The following is a 20,730-nucleotide window of genomic DNA, read 5'->3' as shown; positions in this document are numbered from 1 at the left end:
GCCGCCAGAAGAGGAGGTACTGCTGGCCCACCACCAAAGGGCGCCCTGCCTGAAGTGCGGGCTTCAGGCACGAGAGGGCGCTGCCGCCACGGACATAAGGCCGGGAGTGACAGCTGTTACTCATTACTTCCTGACAGCTGTCACTCATTCTTCATCATCTCACTCCATAAAACCCAGACGTCATCTCCACCTCATCGCCGAGATATCATACTTCATTGGAGGTAATATCCTCAGCCCGTTTTTGTGTTACAAACATTGTTTGTATATGTGAGTGTTTGCAGGAGTACTGGTACCGTTGTCAGTGGAAGCTGAGAGAGCGCTAGAAGGCACTCTTTCCCCTGAGGAATCTACAGTACTCTGCAAGTTATAGAGTGAGAGGTGGAGGTGGCATTCCCACCGTTATTGTTACTGGGTGTGCACACACCTACACTTGACTGTCGTTGTTCTCGCCAGCAGTACCAGATCCGACAGTCAGGGGACGGTGATCACCTGGGAATTCGGGACTTGGCGGCTCCAGTATTCACCAGGTTCGGTGGTGGCGGAAATCGTGTGGTTCCGGCTCTTCTTAGGACAGACGCTTCTATCCTCGAGGCCTGCCCCACACGTCACCTTTGTGATTTGACTGTAATTATATTCTGAGATTGTCTGTATTTCGTTGTGCACATTTCACAACATTAAATTGTTACTTTTTGGCTCATCCATTGACCGTTCATTTGCGCCCCCCTGTTGTGGGTCCGTGTCACTACACTTTCACAACACCGTCAACACGATATTTTATGGTCTGAAATCTCACACCGATTAACCAATCAGATTTGCAGAACAATGTAACTGGATTAGAATAAACATTAAAAATAAAATATGTTTTAAAAATAACGTTATTAACAAGTAATATTTAACTGTGAACATTAAAACAAAAGATTCCCATCATATGAAAAAAAAAAATCACACATTCTTCAAAAGCAACCTATAAATGGTGCAAGTTGCAGAGTAATTTTAAATCCAGCATAAATAAAAGTACACACATACACACATAGGCCATCATGTGCCAAAATATCTAAAACTGCTGTTTGTGAGCCTTGGCTTCACCAAAGACAACCACAATGTCCTCCATGTCCAAAGCCTGGCAAACATCACGCTCAACTGATGTAAGTGCCAGTCTGTGATCCTCTCTTGGCCCATGGTGGACCTCATGTACACTTTTATCAGCTTCAAAGCTGAAAGCTCTCTCACTCACCTGAGGTCACTGACACAGGAAGAGTCATGAGTAGATGCAAGGCAATGCTTAAATTGCTGTACGATCCAGCAGCTTCTCACTGAATGTCAAATGGGCAGGTGGCTACATGGTCTGGAAAAGTGTGGAGAGATGAATTGTTCTCAAGGCCAAGTCATCTGCATCAATCACTTACCACTGTCTTGTTTTTTCTTTTCTTCCTCTCCCTTTCTCTTCTTTCTTGAGCTCAACTGCGCTCTGGACTTTAACACCTCTCCCATTGACTTGAGCTCCATCACATGACTGGCTACTTGAGGGGATTCCGATAACAGTGTCGTTGCAATTTCTTACATTGACTGTCAAAGAATTTAAAGGGGCGTTCACACAGTTGGTCACTGCATAAAATTCATAACACCGTTGCTGTGGGGGCCCGAGGCAATTGATTGGTTTGCTTGCCCTGTTGCAGCGGCCTGGTGTCAGCTGCTATTTACATCAAGTGAAATGATCATGTGGTGTAGCAGCTAACCATAGCTTCATGATCTTAGGTCATTAATTCAGTGATTCCCAAAGTGTGGACCATGGGCCTCTGGTAGGTTGTGAAGAAACTGCAGGCTGGTCACAAAAGGTCATAAAAATAAATCTAAAACAACATCTTTGATTTTCAGTTTTGTAATAGTTAAAATTATCTGAAAAATTATTTTTTTTTTAATCAGATGTCAGAAAACAAAGCCATAGGATTTAAATTATATGTTATTTTTCATTTATCTAATTTAATTTAACACAGTTATACAGGGTGTCCCAAAAAAGTGCCACAAAATCATTTGACTCTAATTCCGCAATGGCTAATCTGAATTCTGTTTTTTTTTTTCAGACATCAAAATACAAATAGGCAAATAAGTATTTGATCCACTGTTAATTTTGCAGGTTTTCCCACCTACAAAGAATGAAGAGGTCTGTCATTTTAATTGTAGATACACTTCAACTATGAGAGACAGTTTCCTGTAGTTCTTGACCACGTTTGCACATACTGCAGCAGGGATTTTGGTCCACTCCTCCATACAGATCTTCTCCAGATCTTTCAGGTTTCGAGTTTTTAGCTTCCTTGAAAAATCTCCTGTTGAGTTCAGGGTCCCCTTTGTAGGAAATCACATTGTAAGATTTTTAAATAATTAATTTGCATTTTATTGCATGAAATAAGTATTTGAACCCCTACCAACCAGCAAGAATTCTGGCTCACACAGACCTGTTCGTTTTCCTTAAAGAAGCCCTCTTATTCTGCACTCTTTACCTGTATTAATTGCACCTGTTTGAACTCATTACCTGTATAAATGACACCTGTTCACACAATCAATCACACTCCAACCTGTCCACCATGGCCAAGACCAAAGAGCTGTCTAAGGACATCAAGGACAAAACTGTAGACCTGCTCAAGGTTGGGATGGGCTACAGGACAACATGCAAGCAGGTTGGTGAAAAGGCAACAACTGTTGACGTAATTATTAGAAAATGGAAGAAACACAAGATGACTCAATCTTCCTCGGTCTGGGATTCCATGCAAGATCTCACTTTGTGGGGTAAGGATGATTCTGAGAAAGCCCAGAACTACAAGGGAGGGCCTGGTCCATGACCTGAAGAGAACTGGGACCACAGCCACAAAGATTACATTAGTAACACACTACGCCATCATGGCTTAAAATCCTGCAGGGCAGCAAGGTCCCCCTGCTCATGGTAGCACATGTCCAGGCCTGTTTGAAGTTCACCGGTGACCATCTGAATGATCCAAGAGGCATGGGAGAAGGTCATGTGGTCAGATGAGACCAAAACAGAGCTTTTTGGTATCAACTCCGCTCGCCATGTTTGAAAGATGAGAACAACTCCAAGAACACCGTCCCAACTGTGAAGCATGGTGGTGGAAACATAATTTTTGGAGGTGCTTTCCTGCAAAGGGGACAGGACGACTGCACCGTATTAAAGGGAGGATGGATGGGGTCATATATCGTGAGATTTTGGCAAACAACCTCCTTTCCACAGTAAGAGCACTGAAGATGGGTCGTGGCTGGGTCTTCCAACATGACAATGACCTGAAACACACAACCAGGGCAACTAAGGAGGGGCTCCGTAAAAAGCATTTCAAAGTCCTGGATTGGCCAAGCCAGTCTCCAGACCTGAACTCAATAGAAAATCTTTGGAGGGAGCTAAACTCAAAACCTGAAAGATCTGGAGAAGATCTGTGTGGAGGAATGGACCCTGCTGCAGTGTGTGCAAACTTGGTCAACGTCTGACCTCTGTAATTGCAAACATAGGTTTCTGTACCAAAGGAGTAGGAGTGGGGGAAGGAGTAGGATTAGGTTATGGTTAAGGTTAGGGTTGGGGTAGGAGTTAGTAATAGTGAGTTATGTGAGGGGAGCACAAAAAAAAAACAAAACAAAAAAAAAAACGTGAGACTGGCGGGTGTCCCCAAAAATATGCAACATTTTATCAGCAAAGAAAATGGTCAAAGCATATGTCTAGGAAATAAATTTATGGCTGGATAGAAAGCTGAAAGGTTGAAGTTTTTCATACCAATGTCAATATTGGCCCTGCATTTTGTCAGTCTAGCATAAAGTCGCTGCACCTGTTTGACACTCTCGGTCTGGTGCCAAAACTCAATAATTTTTGTTCACTGTAGTATGGTTAATCTTGGCATTTTCCCGAGTCTTGCTTGGCATCAACATAAACTTCAGGGTCTCTGCAAGTAAAAAAGAAACATAAGTGATTACGTTTGTAGCATTGAAGGGTCAAACCGAGTGTTTTAAATGTTGTGTATTTTTTGGGACACGCTATATATATATATATATATATATATATATATATATATATATATATATATATATATATATATTTTGTCTACAGGACAAATAAACATGTGTTAATGAAAATTTTGTTCATGTTGAAGCGTGGGAAGTAACTGTCACATGCAGACAGACATGAGTTGAGGCCAACCTGTCACATGTAGCCTGTCGCCACTGACGCTGATCTTGAGGAAGAGGCGGCCCCGGCGCTCTGTGTGGTCCATCCCACAAAGGCACGGCACGTTGACCACACACTGCTTGTGCACATTCATGTCACAGGCTAGACGCAAAAGGAAAACAGTGTGAAAAAAAAATCAGCTAGATGTAAAACCATCACAATAGAAAATAAAAGCAGTAAATCAGAAAACTTTGAGCATGCAAACCCATTAGGGGGCTTTTGTGCCTTCTTTTTGATGTGTTGTGAAAAATGTGTTTGAGGGATGATCGCTGAAATAATAACGGAGATGCAATTTTGCAGTGTTGAATAAAGGTGTGTAGAAAAGACACTGGGGTGAAGAAAACAAACGTGAATTTCAGTGACAGCAGACAATTGAAAAACAGCGTACAATACGCATGAAAGTGACAATGTCGTAATTGCAAATTGACTGAACAGTGTTCTTTTGTTTCACAAATCAAAAATGAACATACACATGTCAGTGTAGCGGGTCTGCAGAGGATAGGTCTACTATGCAAAAGGAAACAAAGAAACAGATTTGTTTAGATAGTTTTTACATTTCTGCATACATGGATCATAATATCATACAATAATACTGAAGCCACTCGATTATTATTATTCATTCATAATGTACAACAATAAAATGTTAAATTTGTTTAAATTATCCATCTCACTCTGAGCCCAAACACATCAAAGAATCTGAACCTGAATTTATTTATTTTTTTATTTTATACAGAAATTTATTTGATTGACATACCTTGATTAACATACCTTATAGTAAAAAAGCCACATATTCTTGTGTAATTTCCTGTAAATCCACTGTGTCTTTTTCCCCATGAAAAAAGTCTACATTAATAAAAACTCATTTACATTCTTGTGTAAATTCATGCAGCCTAAATCCATTCAAAGCCAGTCTTTTTTCCCAGTGAAAGATAGTCTAGATTAATGAAAAAAGTCACATAATCTTTTCTAAAATCCTGTTTGAACATCCTGTTTTCCCGTTTCTTTTATCTTTCAGGTGTGTTGATGAAGCCAGCGACAATTCCACGGATTCTTGTCCTTATCAGACTTTTTCAAACAGTCTTTCTCGCCATCTTCTCTCTGTCCGATGTCAGTCTGTGACAGAGACATGCTGCACAAGTCTTCTTTAAAAAAAACTTTAGCGCTCTAAAGGTTTGCGATGTCCACATGCTACCTTTAGCTAAAGCTTCGTGCAGGAGAGACACAGCGTCGCCGCTGCAAACAACCAGTCTCACTTTACGATAACTGTCGCAACAGCCAGATCTCATTGAACCACATTCAATGTAACAATCGTATTGAAATGCTGCAGCAATAATTAGTTTTTAAAAAGGACAGTAATGTAAATTCAGCAAAAAAAAAAAAAAAAAAAAGATGCTGGATTTATTATTTTATAATGTTTATTTTTGGTAAATTACAACAGCTTCATACATTAACATTTACAGGTTGTTCTGTAGAGGTTTTACTGTTCTTTCTTTCTTAGTCTTACAGAATTATTCTAGCAAACACAGCTTTCAGCTGTCCTTTCTATTGTCATGTAATGACATTTTAAAATGTCTACTATAAGACTGGTACTGTTACATTTGACATAGATAAAAGAGCCGAGAAATTAGATAAAAAGGGAAAAGAAATTATTTTAGAAAACTTCCGTATGCAGCAGTTTGTGTCTTGAATGGAACACATGATGTGATTACATTTTCAGGATGATTTACAGAAAGGAACAAAACCAGAAATACCCTTTTAAAACTGCAAAACAGAGCTTTCTCTGGACTTGGTCTGCCATAGGGTTACTGGTTGTCATGGTGACGGTGGTTTTGGGATGCTCCTTCATTTCCTTTTCTGTCACTTGTAACTTTCCCAGTTTCCCTGAACTGCTCCATTTTCCCTTTGCCCTCATTTATATTTTCATTTCCCTGCCTCATCCTCGTTGACCTCGTCCACCTTTCCACCTAATCATCAATCTCTCTGTGTCTCTTCCTCCACTTGACAGGAACGTCAGGCTGACATGCTGAGAGGAGACAAGCAGAGACGAGGAAGTAACTCGTGACAGGGACGTTCTCCTAACAACAGTTTGCTCCAGCGTGCTCCCATTACCATCTGTGATGAGTCTGTCATCAGAGACTCCCAGATGGATGGACAGAGTACAAGGAGGACAGAAGGACGGGGGCTGTTAGATGGAGAAGATGCAGAAGTAGGAGGGATGACGAACAGAGAGAAGAACACAAAAAAAAAGGGAAACAGGGAAGATAATGGGCAACTGAATCTAAAATTTAAGGTAGACGTCGGAGCCATAGAGGCTAAAAAAGAAGGCACAACGCTGTTGGAGAGGAAGGCGATCATGAAGAGTGTGGGAGGAAAGAATGGCAGTGCAGCAAGGACAGAACCAGGAGGGACGACCATCGGGAGAAATCTGTCTTGGCTGCAGATGTGGCAGAGAACTGTACAAATCGGTCTATTCCCATCAGTTCTCATTAGGGCCAGCACAATATATTCACAGGTGCACACACACACACTGGGTCTATACGCACTGTCACATTTCATCCCTTGGTGGATGAGCCCGTAGAGCAGCGAACCGCAGTGGTCGCAGAAAGTGGGACTGCCGTAGGTGTGGATTTTAAACTTGTGCTTGCTTCTGGGGTCCTGTTAAAGAACAACAGAGACAGGAAGAGTGAGGAAAAAAACCGATGGCAAAAGACAGTGCTGCAGAAGAAGAAATGAGAAAAGAGAAAAATGTATGCTCACAATCTAGAAATCTAGAGTAAGTGGTCCAACTTTATCTGCATATTAAAATACTTGCCATGTCTCCTTCAGACGTTATGGTGAAAGCATACAATTAAAAAAAAATCCTTCAGAACAAAAGTCTATCATTCATAGCTTCAAGTAGTGATTTGGGCTTTTCTGCACTCAAAGAGGAGGTCAAAGGTCATCTGAGTGCTTCAGTTGATTTATTTTCTGTGTGGAGAGTTCCTCCATGAGTTAAGAAAAAACTTGGGGAACTCAGTCTTGCTCAATTTATTTAACTTTTACCTCTTTCATCTTTAAAGATGGCAAGATTAGGTTTGCTTTTATCTTGAACTAATTAATTTTATCTTTATCTTTACATTCTCAACCATTGACAAAGGTCTCATGGAGACAAAATACAGAGCTCCATCTATTATTCTTATTGTTTGGTGGAGAGGTGGTGTAATAATTACATTTTTGTGTGGTTTCAGATCCACCCTATGTTGATGCATTATCCATTTAAAAAGTATCACGTCCATGCACAGTAACAGCATTTTATCACATATGAGAAAGCCAGGATTGGCAGCTAAGTATGTGAAGGCGGTGCAGGATATGCATTAGGACAGTTCAACAAGACAGCACCAGAGAGCAGAATGAGATTAATCAAGAGATGTGAAGATTATGGAGCCATTACTGTAGCAAAAGCATTTGCAAATGTGTATAAAAATGGTAATAGTAAGAAAATGTTAACAGAAAATAGTACTATATCCTAAGGAAGAGCATTGCATTCACTGGATTAAAAAAAAAAAAATCCAGATATCACACGAGAACTGGAAGTCTGGAGTGGGGTGCGAAGATGGCTAAGGTTAGCAGATGACAGCACACTGTGATTGTACACAGTGTGGATTTTCCACAAAAGTGATCCTGGATGAACGAAATTCCCCCAGACAGAAAAGTTCCCGGCTGGAAGTTCTTCCAGAATCAATAACATCAAAGTGATTCACCGTTTTAATTCAAATGACACCTCTTTCCTAACATTGTAATGCAGACAACAAACTACAACACAACAAAACCATTTTCCCCAAAATGAGACGTCCTTTGTTCTTTGTGAATTACACTGATCTTGACGTGCAGCTGTCTGCAAGGGACCTTCAACATTTTCTTATTATTACCATTTTTATTCTTGTGTTTATTTCAAATTAAAAGACACAAGAAGATCCATCCATGTTCCTGATCTCCGACACACAAAAAAAGAAACACACCCTCAAAGATGTTTTTTTTTTACACATATGTGGACCTGGTTACACACACGCACATTTTTTTTTTTTTTTACACATTTGTGGATCTCGTTACACATCTGTGGATCAAAATACACATTTGCAAATACCTTTGCTACAATAATAGAAGAAGATATGCTCTGGAGAGATGAGGAATTTAGCAACACAGGTTGCACATGCGTGAATAAGAGGAAAATTGACTGATGAGTTTGCAAGAAGTAGAGGAGAGGAGGTGAATGTGGATGAGTTTGAGACCAGCTGTCCAAAGTAAGGGACAGTGCATTAGAGAGGTGAAAACAAAAGTACAGATGGAGTGGGTGGAGAAGAATGACAGGAGTGATTTGTCATATAATGGTATCTGCAAGAGTGAAAGAGAAAGTTGACACAATGGTAGCAAGACCAGAGAGGCTATACAGCCTAGAGGACTAGGCTTTGATAAAAAATGGCAGGAGTATGTGCTGCATTGCACATCATGTTACACATAAGTGCTGAATTTACAATCAAACAGTTTTATTTATTGGAAATGTATTCAAATGTTAGCTAATTTTTCCAATCACTGCAAAACAAACATGGCACTAATTAAGATTGCTAAAAGGGGGGTAGGTGAACCCCCGCAGATGCCATCACACTGAAACACCTCCGTACGGTTGCAGGTGTAATTATAGCGGCCACTCACTAAGTGGGCCCACATCATTGGATGGAGCCTTTTTTCCATAAACACAACAGCAAAAGACAAAAGACAGAAGAGTGTGAAAATGTGCATGAAAGAGGGAGCTGTTGTGCCATTCATGAGTCAGAGCCATGAGAGTCCTGGAAATGTCTAATTAACATGTTCTCCTTTTAGTACACTGCAAACCTGGAGAGTTCTACTCAAACATTCTGATTAAGGTGATTACCCCAAACTGTTGAAGTTTAGTAAAGTCCCTTGTTTATTGCGGGAGATATGTTCTAAAAATAACCCGCGATAAGCGAAATCCGCAAAGTAGTCAGCGCTATTTTTTGCAATTATTATAGATGTTTTAAGATTGTAAAACCCCTCACTACACACTTTATACACTTTTCTGAAACAGGCATTAACATTTTCTCACTCTTCTCTCCTGTGTAAACACTCTCTTTTTTCTTCTGGGCGAGAAGATTATAAACACACACACGCAGAACACAATGCGCGTGCTCTCCCTTCGCTCACTGCCTCCGGAGGTATGGATGTGGGACCCGCAAAGAATCCAAGTCCTCTCTCAGTGGCCACGGAGCTCTGCTGCTGCGGTCAACATCTGCATCAAAACAGCGAGCGTAGTCTCTGGACCTGTTGCCAGATTTGGCACAGCTCCGCACAGCAGACAGTGGGGCGGTGTGAGTGGCCCGCTGCTGCGTTTAACGAGCCCGCAGACTCAGTAAGCGCATCATAGGCAGTGAGAGCAATCGCGGTGATGCTGACTGGTGCCGCGACCGGCCTGCCTGATAAGGATGCAGAACACAATGCGCTGTAAAAAAAAAAAAAGCATGCAAAATTGCACAAAAAAAAAAAAAAAATCTGCAAAATTGTGAGGCCCTGAAAGGTGAACTGCGTTATAGTGAGGGACCACTGTATTTACTAAAATAACGTGATTATGGTGTCTGGTGGAAACGAGCAACGACACTTTGTATGGGGTGGAATCCCAAAGTGCTCAAGTCCCAAATAGAGCTGGATATGACTCAAATTTCAAGAATCGATCCGATTCGATTTGATTCCGATTCTTAAGATTCAATTCTGTTCAATCCGATATTGTTTTGGGTGAGTGTTATTAAAACTGTTTTTGAGCGGTTACCTAACTGTCCAGTTATGCAACATAATACTAGTATTATATTGTCATTTGACAGCAAATTAATGGAGTATTGGTAGTTAATAATGATGGCTATAAGACTGATGGCACAGACCAATCCCCCTCCCAGAATAATAGGGTAGTATTTTTATTTTACAAACATACTGAAGCGCAGAATTACTGAACAGATCCAGGGCAGCCAAAAGAGGGCACCAGAGGTACTTGGTTCATTGGCCCTGACACAGGTACCCTTCCCTGTTTTAGCCTGATGCCTTGTTTCTTTTGGCTTTACAGTAAGGCTGTAGCAAAGATAAAAAAAAACAAAACAAAACAAACAAACTATGGCCTTTACTTCACAAAATTTGGCCCTCAAATGCAGGAAATAGTGTTTCAGAAAGTTATAAAATTAAAAATGTTCCGCGAGGCACGTGAACTGGATGGACTGTTTTTTCTTTCATTCTTTTTCGGGAGGACTACAGCAAGTTACTTTCGGATGAAAAGTATTTAACATGTCCTTTACGCTGCGTTTACACATAGGCAGGACGCATTACACGTCATATTTGTGTCATTCTTGGCACATTCGCGACATTCTTAACGTGACTTAATGCATCTGAATAGGTTTCTTAATAGTGCGTGTTGGTGCGTGATATTCGTGATTTTCGTTTTTGGAGGTCGTAACTGAGCGTGTTGATCTGTCTTGATTAGTGGGGATCCTTAATAGAGCGTGACAGCGTTCTTCTCTGACGTACACATAATTAAACCCTGCTGCACTGCATTCAGTTTCACTGCTGCAGTATGCTGAAGGAGGACAGTGACGCCAAGTTGGCTAAAAGTCTTGTTCCGATGCTCATCAGCACGCTCCTGCAGGTGATCCACCTGCTGCTGCATGTGCCTGAAGTTTGGGAAAATGCCCGAGACGAGAGCCGCGTGGAGCCACACATCTGGCTCTCTCTGTCTCCTCCTCTCTGCGCCACTCCATGGCACAGAGCCCAACTAAGCATGCAATCACAAAGTTCTGCTGTGGATATTGAGGAGCAAACTGGAGCAATCTGAATTGTTCAGCAGTTGATGGATGAATATGGGTGTGTTTGTATGTGGAGACAATTCACCTCATTCACAACATGGCAGAACATAAGGATGCGCTGTTACGTGCAATAGCGCGGAACATTATTCTTGACCGTGTGTAATGGTTCCTGATAATTCACTAGCAACATATCAATCAATCAATCAACTTTTTTCTTGTATAGCGCCAAATCACAACAAACAGTTGCCCCAAGGCGCTCCACATTGCAAGGCAAGGCCATACAATAATTATGAAACACAGTCTACGTCTAAAGCAACATAACCAAGGGATGGTCCAGGGTCACCCGATCCAGCCCTAACTATAAGCCTTAGCGAAAAGGAAAGTTTTAAGCCTAATCTTAAAAGTAGAGAGGGTATCTGTCTCCCTGATCTGAATTGGGAGCTGGTTCCACAGGAGAGGAGCCTGAAAGCTGAAGGCTCTGCCTCCCATTCTACTCTTACAAACCCTAGGAACTACAAGTAAGCCCGCAGTCTGAGAGCGAAGCGCTCTAATGGGGTAATATGGTACTATGAGGTCCCTAAGATAAGATGGGACCTGATTATTCAAAACCTTATAAGTAAGAATAAGAATTTTAAATTCTATTCTAGCATTAACAGGAAGCCAATGAAGGGAGGCCAACACGGGTGAGATATGCTCTCTCCTGCTAGTCCCCGTCAGTACTCTAGCTGCAGCATTCTGAACCAACTGAAGGCTTTTTAGGGAACTTTTAGGACAACCTGATAATAATGAATTACAATAGTCCAGCCTAGAGGAAACAAATGCATGAATTAGTTTTTCAGCATCACTCTGAGACAAGACCTTTCTGATTTTAGAGATATTGCGTAAATGCAAAAAGGCAGTCCTACATATTTGTTTAATATGCGCTTTGAATGACATATCCTGATCAAAAATAACTCCAAGATTTCTCACAGTATTACTAGAGATCAGGGAAATGCCATCCAGAGTAACGATCTGGTTAGACACCATGCTTCTAAGATTTGTGGGGCCAAGTACAATAACTTCAGTTTTATCTGAGTTTAAAAGCAGGAAATTAGAGGTCATCCATGTCTTTATGTCTGTAAGACAATCCTGCAGTTTAGCTAATTGGTGCGTAACAATGAAAATTTAAGCAATACCGTCTAATAATACTGCCCAAGGGAAGCATGTATAAAGTGAATAAAATTGGTCCTAGCACAGAACCTTGTGGAACTCCATAATTAACTTTAGTCTGTGAAGAAGATTCCCCATTTACATGAACAAACTGTAATCTATTAGACAAATATGATTCAAACCACCGCAGCGCAATGCCTTTAATACCTATGACATGCTCTAATCTCTGTAATAAAATTTTATGGTCAACAGTATCAAAAGCAGCACTGAGGTCCAACAGAACAAGCACAGAGATAAGTCCACTGTCCAAAGCCATAAGAAGATCATTTGTAACCTTCACTAATGCTGTTTCTGTACTATGATGAATTCTAAAACCTGACTGAAACTCTTCAAATAGACCATTCCTCTGCAGGTGATCAGTTAGCTGTTTTACAACTACCCTCTCAAGAATCTTTGAGAGAAAAGGAAGGTTGGAGATTGGCCTATAATTAGCTAAGATAGCTGGGTCAAGTGATGGCTTTTTAAGTAATGGTTTAATTACTGCCACCTTAAAGGCCTGTGGTACATAACCAACTAACAAAGATAGATTGATCATATTTAAGATTGAAGCATTAAATAATGGTAGGACTTCCTTGAGCAGCCTGGCAGGAATGGGGTCTAATAAGCATGTTGATGGTTTGGATGAAGTAACTAATGAAAATAACTCAGACAGAACAATCGGAGAGAAAGAGTCTAACCAAATACCGGCATCACTGAAAGCAGCCAAAGATAACGATACATCTTTGGGATGGTTATGAGTAATTTTTTCTCTAATAGTCAAAATTTTGTTAGCAAAGAAAGTCATGAAGTCATTACTAGTTAAAGTTAATGGAATACTCAGCTCAATAGAGCTCTGACTCTTTGTCAGCCTGGCTACAGTGCTGAAAAGAAACCTGGGGTTGTTCTTATTTTCTTCAATTAGTGATGAGTAGAAAGATGTCCTAGCTTCACGAAGGGCTTTCTTATAGAGCAACAAACTCTTTTTCCAGGCTAAGTGAAGATCTTCTAAATTAGTGAGACGCCATTTCCTCTCCAACTTACGGGTTATCTGCTTTAAGCTACGAGTTTGTGAGTTATACCACGGAGTCAGACACTTCTGATTTAAAGCTCTCTTTTTCAGAGGAGCTACAGCATCCAAAGTTGTCTTCAATGAGGATGTAAAACTATTGACAAGATACTCTAACTCCCTTACAGAGTTTAGGTAGCTACTCTGCTCTGTGTTGGTATATGACATTAGAGAACATAAAGAAGGAATCATATCCTTAAACCTAGTTACAGCGCTTTCTGAAAGACTTCTAGTGTAATGAAACTTATTCCCCACTGCAGGGTAGTCCATCAGGGTAAATGTAAATGTTATTAAAAAATGATCAGACAAAAGGGAGTTTTCAGGGAATACTGTTAAGTCTTCTATTTCCATACCATAAGTCAGAACAAGATCTAAAATATGATTAAAGTGGTGGGTGGACTCATTTACTTTTTGAGCAAAGCCAATAGAGTCTAATAATAGATTAAATGCAGTGTTGAGGCTGTCATTTTCAGCATCTGTGTGGATGTTAAAATCGCCCACTATAATTATCTTATCTGAGCTAAGCACTAAGTCAGACAAAAGGTCTGAAAATTCACAGAGAAACTCACAGTAACGACCAGGTGGACGATAGATAATAACAAATAAAACTGGTTTTTGGGACTTCCAATTTGGATGGACAAGACTAAGAGACAAGCTTTCAAATGAATTAAAGCTCTGTCTAGGTTTTTGATTAATTAATAAGCTGGAATGGAAGATTGCTGCTAATCCTCCGCCCCGGCCCGTGCTACGAGCATTCTGACAGTTAGTGTGACTCGGGGGTGTTGACTCATTTAAACTAACATATTCATCCTGCTGTAACCAAGTTTCTGTTAGGCAGAATAAATCAATACGTTGATCAATTATTATATCATTTACCAACAGGGACTTAGAAGAAAGAGACCTAATGTTTAATAGACCACATTTAACTGTTTTAGTCTGTGGTGCAATTGAAGGTGCTATATTATTTTTTCTTTTTGAATTTTTATGCTTAAATAGATTTTTGCTAGTTATTGGTGGTCTGGGAGCAGGCACCGTCTCTACGGGGATGGGGTAATAGGGGGATGGCAGGGGGAGAGAAGCTGCAGAGAGGTGTGTAAGACTACAGCTCTGCCTCCTGGTCCCAACGCTAGACAGTCACAGTTTGGAGGATCCCAAAAAATTGGCCAGATTTCTAGAAATGAGAGCTGCTCCCTCTAAAGTGGGATGGATGCCGTCTCTCCTAACAAGACCAGGTTTTCCCCAGAAGCTTTGCCAATTATCAATGAAGCCCACCTCATTTTTTGGACACCACTCAGACAGCCAGCAATTCAAGGAGAACATGCGGCTAAACATGTCACTCCCGGTCTGATTGGGGAGGGGCCCAGAGAAAACAACAGAGTCCGACATTGTTTTTGCAAAGTTACACACCGATTCAATGTTAATTTTAGTGACCTCCGATTGTCGTAACCGAGTGTCATTACTGCCGACGTGAATTACAATCTTACCAAATTTACGCTTAGCCTTAGCCAGCAATTTCAAATGTCCTTCGATGTCGCCTGCTCTGGCCCCCGGAAGACAATTGACAATGGTTGCTGGTGTCGCTAACTTCACATTTCTCAAAACAGAGTCGCCAATAACCAGAGTTTGATCCTCGGCGAGTGTATCGTCGAGTGGGGAAAAACGGTTAGAGATGTGAACGGGTTGACGGTGTACACGGGGCTTCTGTTTAGGGCTACGCTTCCTCCTCACAGTCACCCAGTCAGCCTGCCTTCCCGACTGCACGGGGTCTGCCAGGGGGGAACTAACGGCGGCTAAGCTACCTTGGTCCGCACCGACTACAGGGGCCTGGCTAGCTGTAGAATTTTCCACGGTGCGGAGCCGAGCCTCCAATTCGCCCAGCCTGGCCTCCAAAGCTACGAATAAGCTGCACTTATTACATGTACCGTTACTGCTAAAAGAGGCCGAGGAATAACTAAACATTTCACACCCAGAGCAGAAAAGTGCGGGAGAGACAGGAGAAGCCGCCATGCTAAAACGGCTAAGAGCTAGTAGCTACGCTAAGCTAGCGGATTCCCAAACAGGGAATCCGACACTAGACAGGCTGTGGAGCAGCACAGGTAACGCACGACAACAGTGCTAAAATAAAATAAAAATCCACTAGACAGGCTGTGGAGCAGCACAGGTAACGCACAACAACAGTGCTAAAAAATAAAATAAAATAAAAATAAAAATCCACTGGACAGGCTGTGGAGCAGCACAGGCAATGCACGACAACAGTGCTAAAACAAAATAAAAATCCACTAGACAGGCTGTGGAGCAGCACAGGTAACGCACGACAACAGTGCTAAAATAAAATAAAAATCCACTAGACAGGCTGTGGAGCAGCACAGGTAACGCACAACAACAGTGCTAAAAAATAAAATAAAATAAAAATAAAAATCCACTGGACAGGCTGTGGAGCAGCACAGGTAACGCACAACAACAGTGCTAAAAAATAAAATAAAATAAAAATCCACTGGACAGGCTGTGGAGCAGCACAGGCAACGCACGACAACAGTGCTAAAACAAAATAGAAATCCACTAGACAGGCTGTGGAGCAGCACAGGTAACGCACGACAACAGTGCTAAAACAAAATAGAAATCCACTAGACAGGCTGTGGAGCAGCACAGGTAACGCACAACAACAGTGCTAAAACAAAATAAAAATCCACTAGACAGGCTGTGGAGCAGCACAGGTAACGCACAACAACAGTGCTAAAACAAAATAAAAATCCACTAGACAGGCTGTGGAGCAGCACAGGTAACGCACAACAACAGTGCTAAAAAATAAAATAAAATAAAAATAAAAATCCACTGGACAGGCTGTGGAGCAGCACAGGCAACGCACGACAACAGTGCTAAAACAAAATAAAAATCCACTAGACAGGCTGTGGAGCAGCACAGGTAACGCACGACAACAGCGCTAAATAAAAATCCACTGGACAGGCTGTGGAGCAGCACAGGTAACGCACGACAACAGTGGTAAAAAATAAAATAAAAATCCACTGGACATATGCCATTAGTCGTAACGCGTGGGCACCTGAGGGCACCTGACGTCTCTGCCTCAAATCATCACAGTCGTGATTAGCGGCCAAGAATGTATACTTTGTGGCATTCGTGACTTGTCATTATGTGTGAATGCAGCATTACCTGGATGTCTCTGGATGTCTCACGAAGCAGGAGGAAACATTAAGGAGGCTGTTTTAGCCATGGAAACTGGGCTGTGGGCGCACCGATAACGTGATTAAAAAAATGTAATTCTTCTGATCTGGTGCTGGTTAACAAATGATTTTGCATGGTGGGCACTCACCAATGGCAGAAACCCACCAGAGTGAAAAAACTAGGATTGGGACGACAAATTAAAATTATTAGTCAACTAGCACTAGTACTAGTACTAGTACTAACAGTCATCGACTAGTCGAGTAGTCAGCGACTAAATTTGACATTGAATGAATTAAGCCAATTTAGAATCTTCATGGTGAAACTCAAATGTGAGATTTATTTTAACAAATATAAGTGTTGGGAAGGTGTCGTAGCACGGACCCACAACAGGGGGCGCAAATGAACGGACAATAAGTAAGCCAAAAGGTAACAATTTAATGTTGTGATATTACACAACGAAACGTGTCTTAATGTTCACAGTCAATAAACACCAGGTGACGTGTGGGCAGGCTCGAAGATAGAAGACGCCCGACGAGAGAGAAGCCGCGTCCCACACGGCCTCCACCACCAACGGCCTGAAGAACACCGGAGCCGCCAAGTCCCGAGTCCCCAGGTGGCCTCTGTCTTCGGCTGTCGACCCTGGTACTGCTGGCAGAAAACAGAAAGATGATGTGTGAGTGTGAGTCCGCACACTCAGTAATTAACAGTCCAGACCCCGTTAGGAGGGAGCACCTCCACCTCCAAATCACACACACTCGTGCAGCTCCTGATCAACCACTTATCTGGGACGGGGTGCGAGGTGAAGCCGTCACTGTCACACCAAACGCCAATCCTCCAGACAAGGAAAGCACCAGGAAAACGGCTGCAACAGAAGTTCATATTACTATTCAACGTATAAGTCAGCAGAGAAAATTACCTTAGTACTGGTAGTCGATTTCTCGGCGGGGAGGTGGAGTTGCAGTCCGGCTTATATGGTGGTGTAGATGAGTGACAGCTGGAGTAATGAGTGACAGCTGTCACCTCCTCTGGGTCTGGCGCCCTCTCGTGCTTGGAGCCCGCACTCCAAGCAGGGCGCCCTCTGGTGGTAGTGGGCCAGCAGTACCTCCTCTTCAGCGGCCCACACAACAGGACCCCCCCCTCAACGGGCGCCTCCTGGCGCCCGACCAGGCTTGTCCGGGTGTCGTCTGTAGAAATCGGCCAGGAGGGCCGGGTCCAGGATGAAGCTCCTCTTCACCCAGGAGCGTTCCTCAGGTCCATACCCCTCCCAGTCCACCAGATATTGGAACCCCCGGCCCTTACGACGGACGTCCAGGAGCCTGCGGACCGTCCAAGCAGGCTCCCCGTCGATGAGCCGGGCAGGAGGCGGCGTAGGGCCAGGTGCACAGAGGGGCGAGGTGTGGTGTGGCTTGATACGGGACACGTGGAAAACAGGGTGGACCCGCAGTGAAGCTGGGAGTCGGAGCTTCACTGCGGCCGGGTTGATGATCTTGAGGATGGGGAACGGCCCGATGTATCTGTCCTTTAATTTGGGTGAGTCCACACAGAGGGGGATGTCCTTTGTTGACAGCCACACCTCCTGCCCGGGCTGGTATGTGGGGGCCGGGGAATGTCGGCGGTCCGCATGGGTTTTGGCCCTCGTCCGGGCCTTTAATAGGGCAGAGCGGGCGGTCCGCCACACCCGGCGGCACCTCCTGAGGTGGGCCTGGACCGAGGGCACACCGACCTCTCCCTCCACCAGCGGGAACAATGGGGGCTGGAACCCCAAACATGCCTCAAAAGGGGAGAGGCCGGTAGCAGACGAGATTTGGCTGTTATGGGCATACTCGATCCAGGCCAGATGGTGACTCCAGGCCGCCGGGTGCGCGGAGGTGACGCAGCGAAGGGCCTGTTCCAACTCCTGGTTAGCCCGCTCTGCCTGGCCGTTGGTCTGGGGGTGGTACCCGGACGAGAGACTCACGGTGGCCCCCAGCTCCTTACAGAAACTCTTCCACACCTGTGAAGAGAACTGGGGACCACGATCTGAAACGATGTCCGATGGTATCCCATGCAGCCGCATGACGTGGTGGACCAGGAGGTCTGCCGTCTCCTGGGCCATCGGGAGCTTCGGGAGGGCCACGAAGTGGGCCGCCTTGGAGAACCGGTCCACTATCGTGAGAATAATGGTGTTGCCCTGGGACGGCGGGAGGCCCGTGATGAAGTCCAGGCCGATGTGAGACCAGGGGCGATGAGGCACTGGCAGGGGTTGGAGGAGTCCCGTCGTCCTCCGATGGTCTGCCTTGCCCCTGGCGCAGATGGTACAGGCCTGGACGTAGTCCCGGACGTCGGTTTCCAGGGACGCCCACCAGAAGCGCTGCTGGACTACTGCCACGGTCCTACGCACTCCGGGATGACAGGAGAGCTTGGACCCGTGACAGAAGTCCAATACGGCAGCTCTTGCCTCTGGTGGGACGTACAGTCTGTTCTTGGGGCCAGTCCCCGGGTCCGGGCTCCTTGTCAGGGCCTCCCGGACGGTCTTCTCCACGTCCCAGGTGAGGGTGGCCACGACAGTGGACTCGGGGATGATGGTCTCGGTGGGGTTCGACAGCCCCGCTTTGGCTTCTTCTTCGTGCACCCGGGACAATGCATCTGGTTTTTGGTTCTTGGTCCCGGGGCGATACGTGATCTGGAAGTCAAAGCGCCCGAAGAACAGAGACCAGCGGGCTTGCCTGGGGTTCAGCCGCTTGGCGGTCCGGATGTACTCCAGGTTCCGATGGTCTGTGAAAACCGTGAAGGGCAACGATGCCCCCTCCAGCAGGTGTCTCCACTCTTCAAGAGCCTCCTTCACCGCAAGAAGTTCCCGATTGCCGACGTCATAGTTCCGTTCAGCTGGGGTCAACCTGCGGGAATAAAAGGCACAAGGATGGAGGACTTTATCAGCCTCCACGCTCTGGGACAGCACGGCTCCTATCCCTGAGTCAGAGGCGTCCACTTCTACTATGTACTGGCGATCAGGATCAGGCTGCACCAGAACTGGTGCAGTCGAGAACCGGCGTTTCAACTCCTGGAACGCGGCTTCGCACCGATCCGACCAGGCGAAGGGGACCTTGGTGGAGGTCAGGGCAGTCAGGGGGCTAACTACCTGACTGTAACCTTTAATGAACCTCCTGTAGAAATTTGCAAAGCCTAGGAACTGCTGTAGTTTCCTGCGGCTTATCGGTTGGGGCCAATCTCTCACCGCCGCAACCTTAGCCGGATCAGGGGCGACGGAGTTGGAGGAGATGATGAACCCCAGGAAGGACAAAGAAGTGCGGTGGAACTTGCACTTCTCGCCCTTCACAAACAGCCGGTTCTCCAACAACCGCTGTAGGACCTGACGTACATGCTGGACATGGGTCTCAGGGTCCGGGAAAAAGATGAGTATATCGTCCAGATACACGAAGACGAACCGATGCAGGAAGTCCCGCAAGACGTCATTTACCAAAGCTTGGAACGTCGCGGGGGCGTTAGTGAGGCCGAACGGCATGACCAGGTACTCAAAATGACCTAACGGGGTGTTGAATGCCGTCTTCCATTCGTCTCCCTTCCGGACCCGAACCAGGTGGTACACGTTTCTAAGATCCAATTTTGTGAAAATTTGGGCTCCATGCAGGGGCGTGAACACTGAATCCAACAGAGGTAACGGGTATCGGTTGCGAACCGTGATCTCGTTCAGCCCTCTGTAATCAATGCATGGACGGAGTCCGCCGTCTTTCTTGCCCACAAAAAAGAAACCAGCACCCATCGGGGAGGTGGAGTTCCGGATCAGCCCGGCAGCTAAGGAGTCCCGGATGTAGGTCTCCATTGATTCGCGTTCCGGACGTGAGAGGTTGTACAACCTACTGGACGGGTACTCAGCGCCTGGGACCAAATCGATGGCACAATCATACGGTCGGTGCGGGGGAAGAGTGAGTGCCAGATCTTTGCTGAAAACGTCAGCAAGATCGTGGTACTCCTTTGGCACCGCCGATAGATTGGGGGGAACTTTGACCTCCTCATTAGCCGTAGTGCCGGGAGGAACCGAGGATCCTAAGCACGCCCGGTGGCAGGTTTCGCTCCACTGCGTCACAACCCCAGACGGCCAATCAATCCGGGGATTGTGCTTCACCATCCATGGAAAACCCAAAATCACTCGGGAGGTAGAAGGTGTTACATGGAACACTATCTCCTCCCTGTGATTCCCAGACACAACCAAAGTCACTGGTTGTGTCTGATGTGTGATTAAT

The 20,730-nt window shown here is 44.5% G+C and overlaps 1 protein-coding gene across 2 annotated transcripts in view; it reads right to left on the bottom strand.

Annotated features, from left to right (window-relative positions):
• Nucleotides 1-20,730, bottom strand: part of si:ch73-374l24.1 (protein kinase C alpha type) — a 520,295-nt gene that overhangs the window by 145,599 nt on the left and 353,966 nt on the right. For both annotated transcript variants that reach the window (XM_034189672.1, XM_034189673.1), the window contains exons 4-5: nucleotides 6,763-6,874; nucleotides 4,193-4,321 (exon numbers count right to left, since the gene is read on the bottom strand). In XM_034189672.1, the coding sequence (XP_034045563.1) occupies nucleotides 4,193-4,321; nucleotides 6,763-6,874 (241 nt within the window). The remainder of the gene's footprint in view (nucleotides 1-4,192; nucleotides 4,322-6,762; nucleotides 6,875-20,730) is intronic.

The sequence above is a fragment of the Thalassophryne amazonica genome, chromosome 16 (assembly GCF_902500255.1).
Source record: "Thalassophryne amazonica chromosome 16, fThaAma1.1, whole genome shotgun sequence".
NCBI classification, from domain to species: Eukaryota; Metazoa; Chordata; class Actinopteri; order Batrachoidiformes; family Batrachoididae; genus Thalassophryne; species Thalassophryne amazonica.
This window is presented reverse-complemented; position numbering and strand designations above follow the sequence as displayed.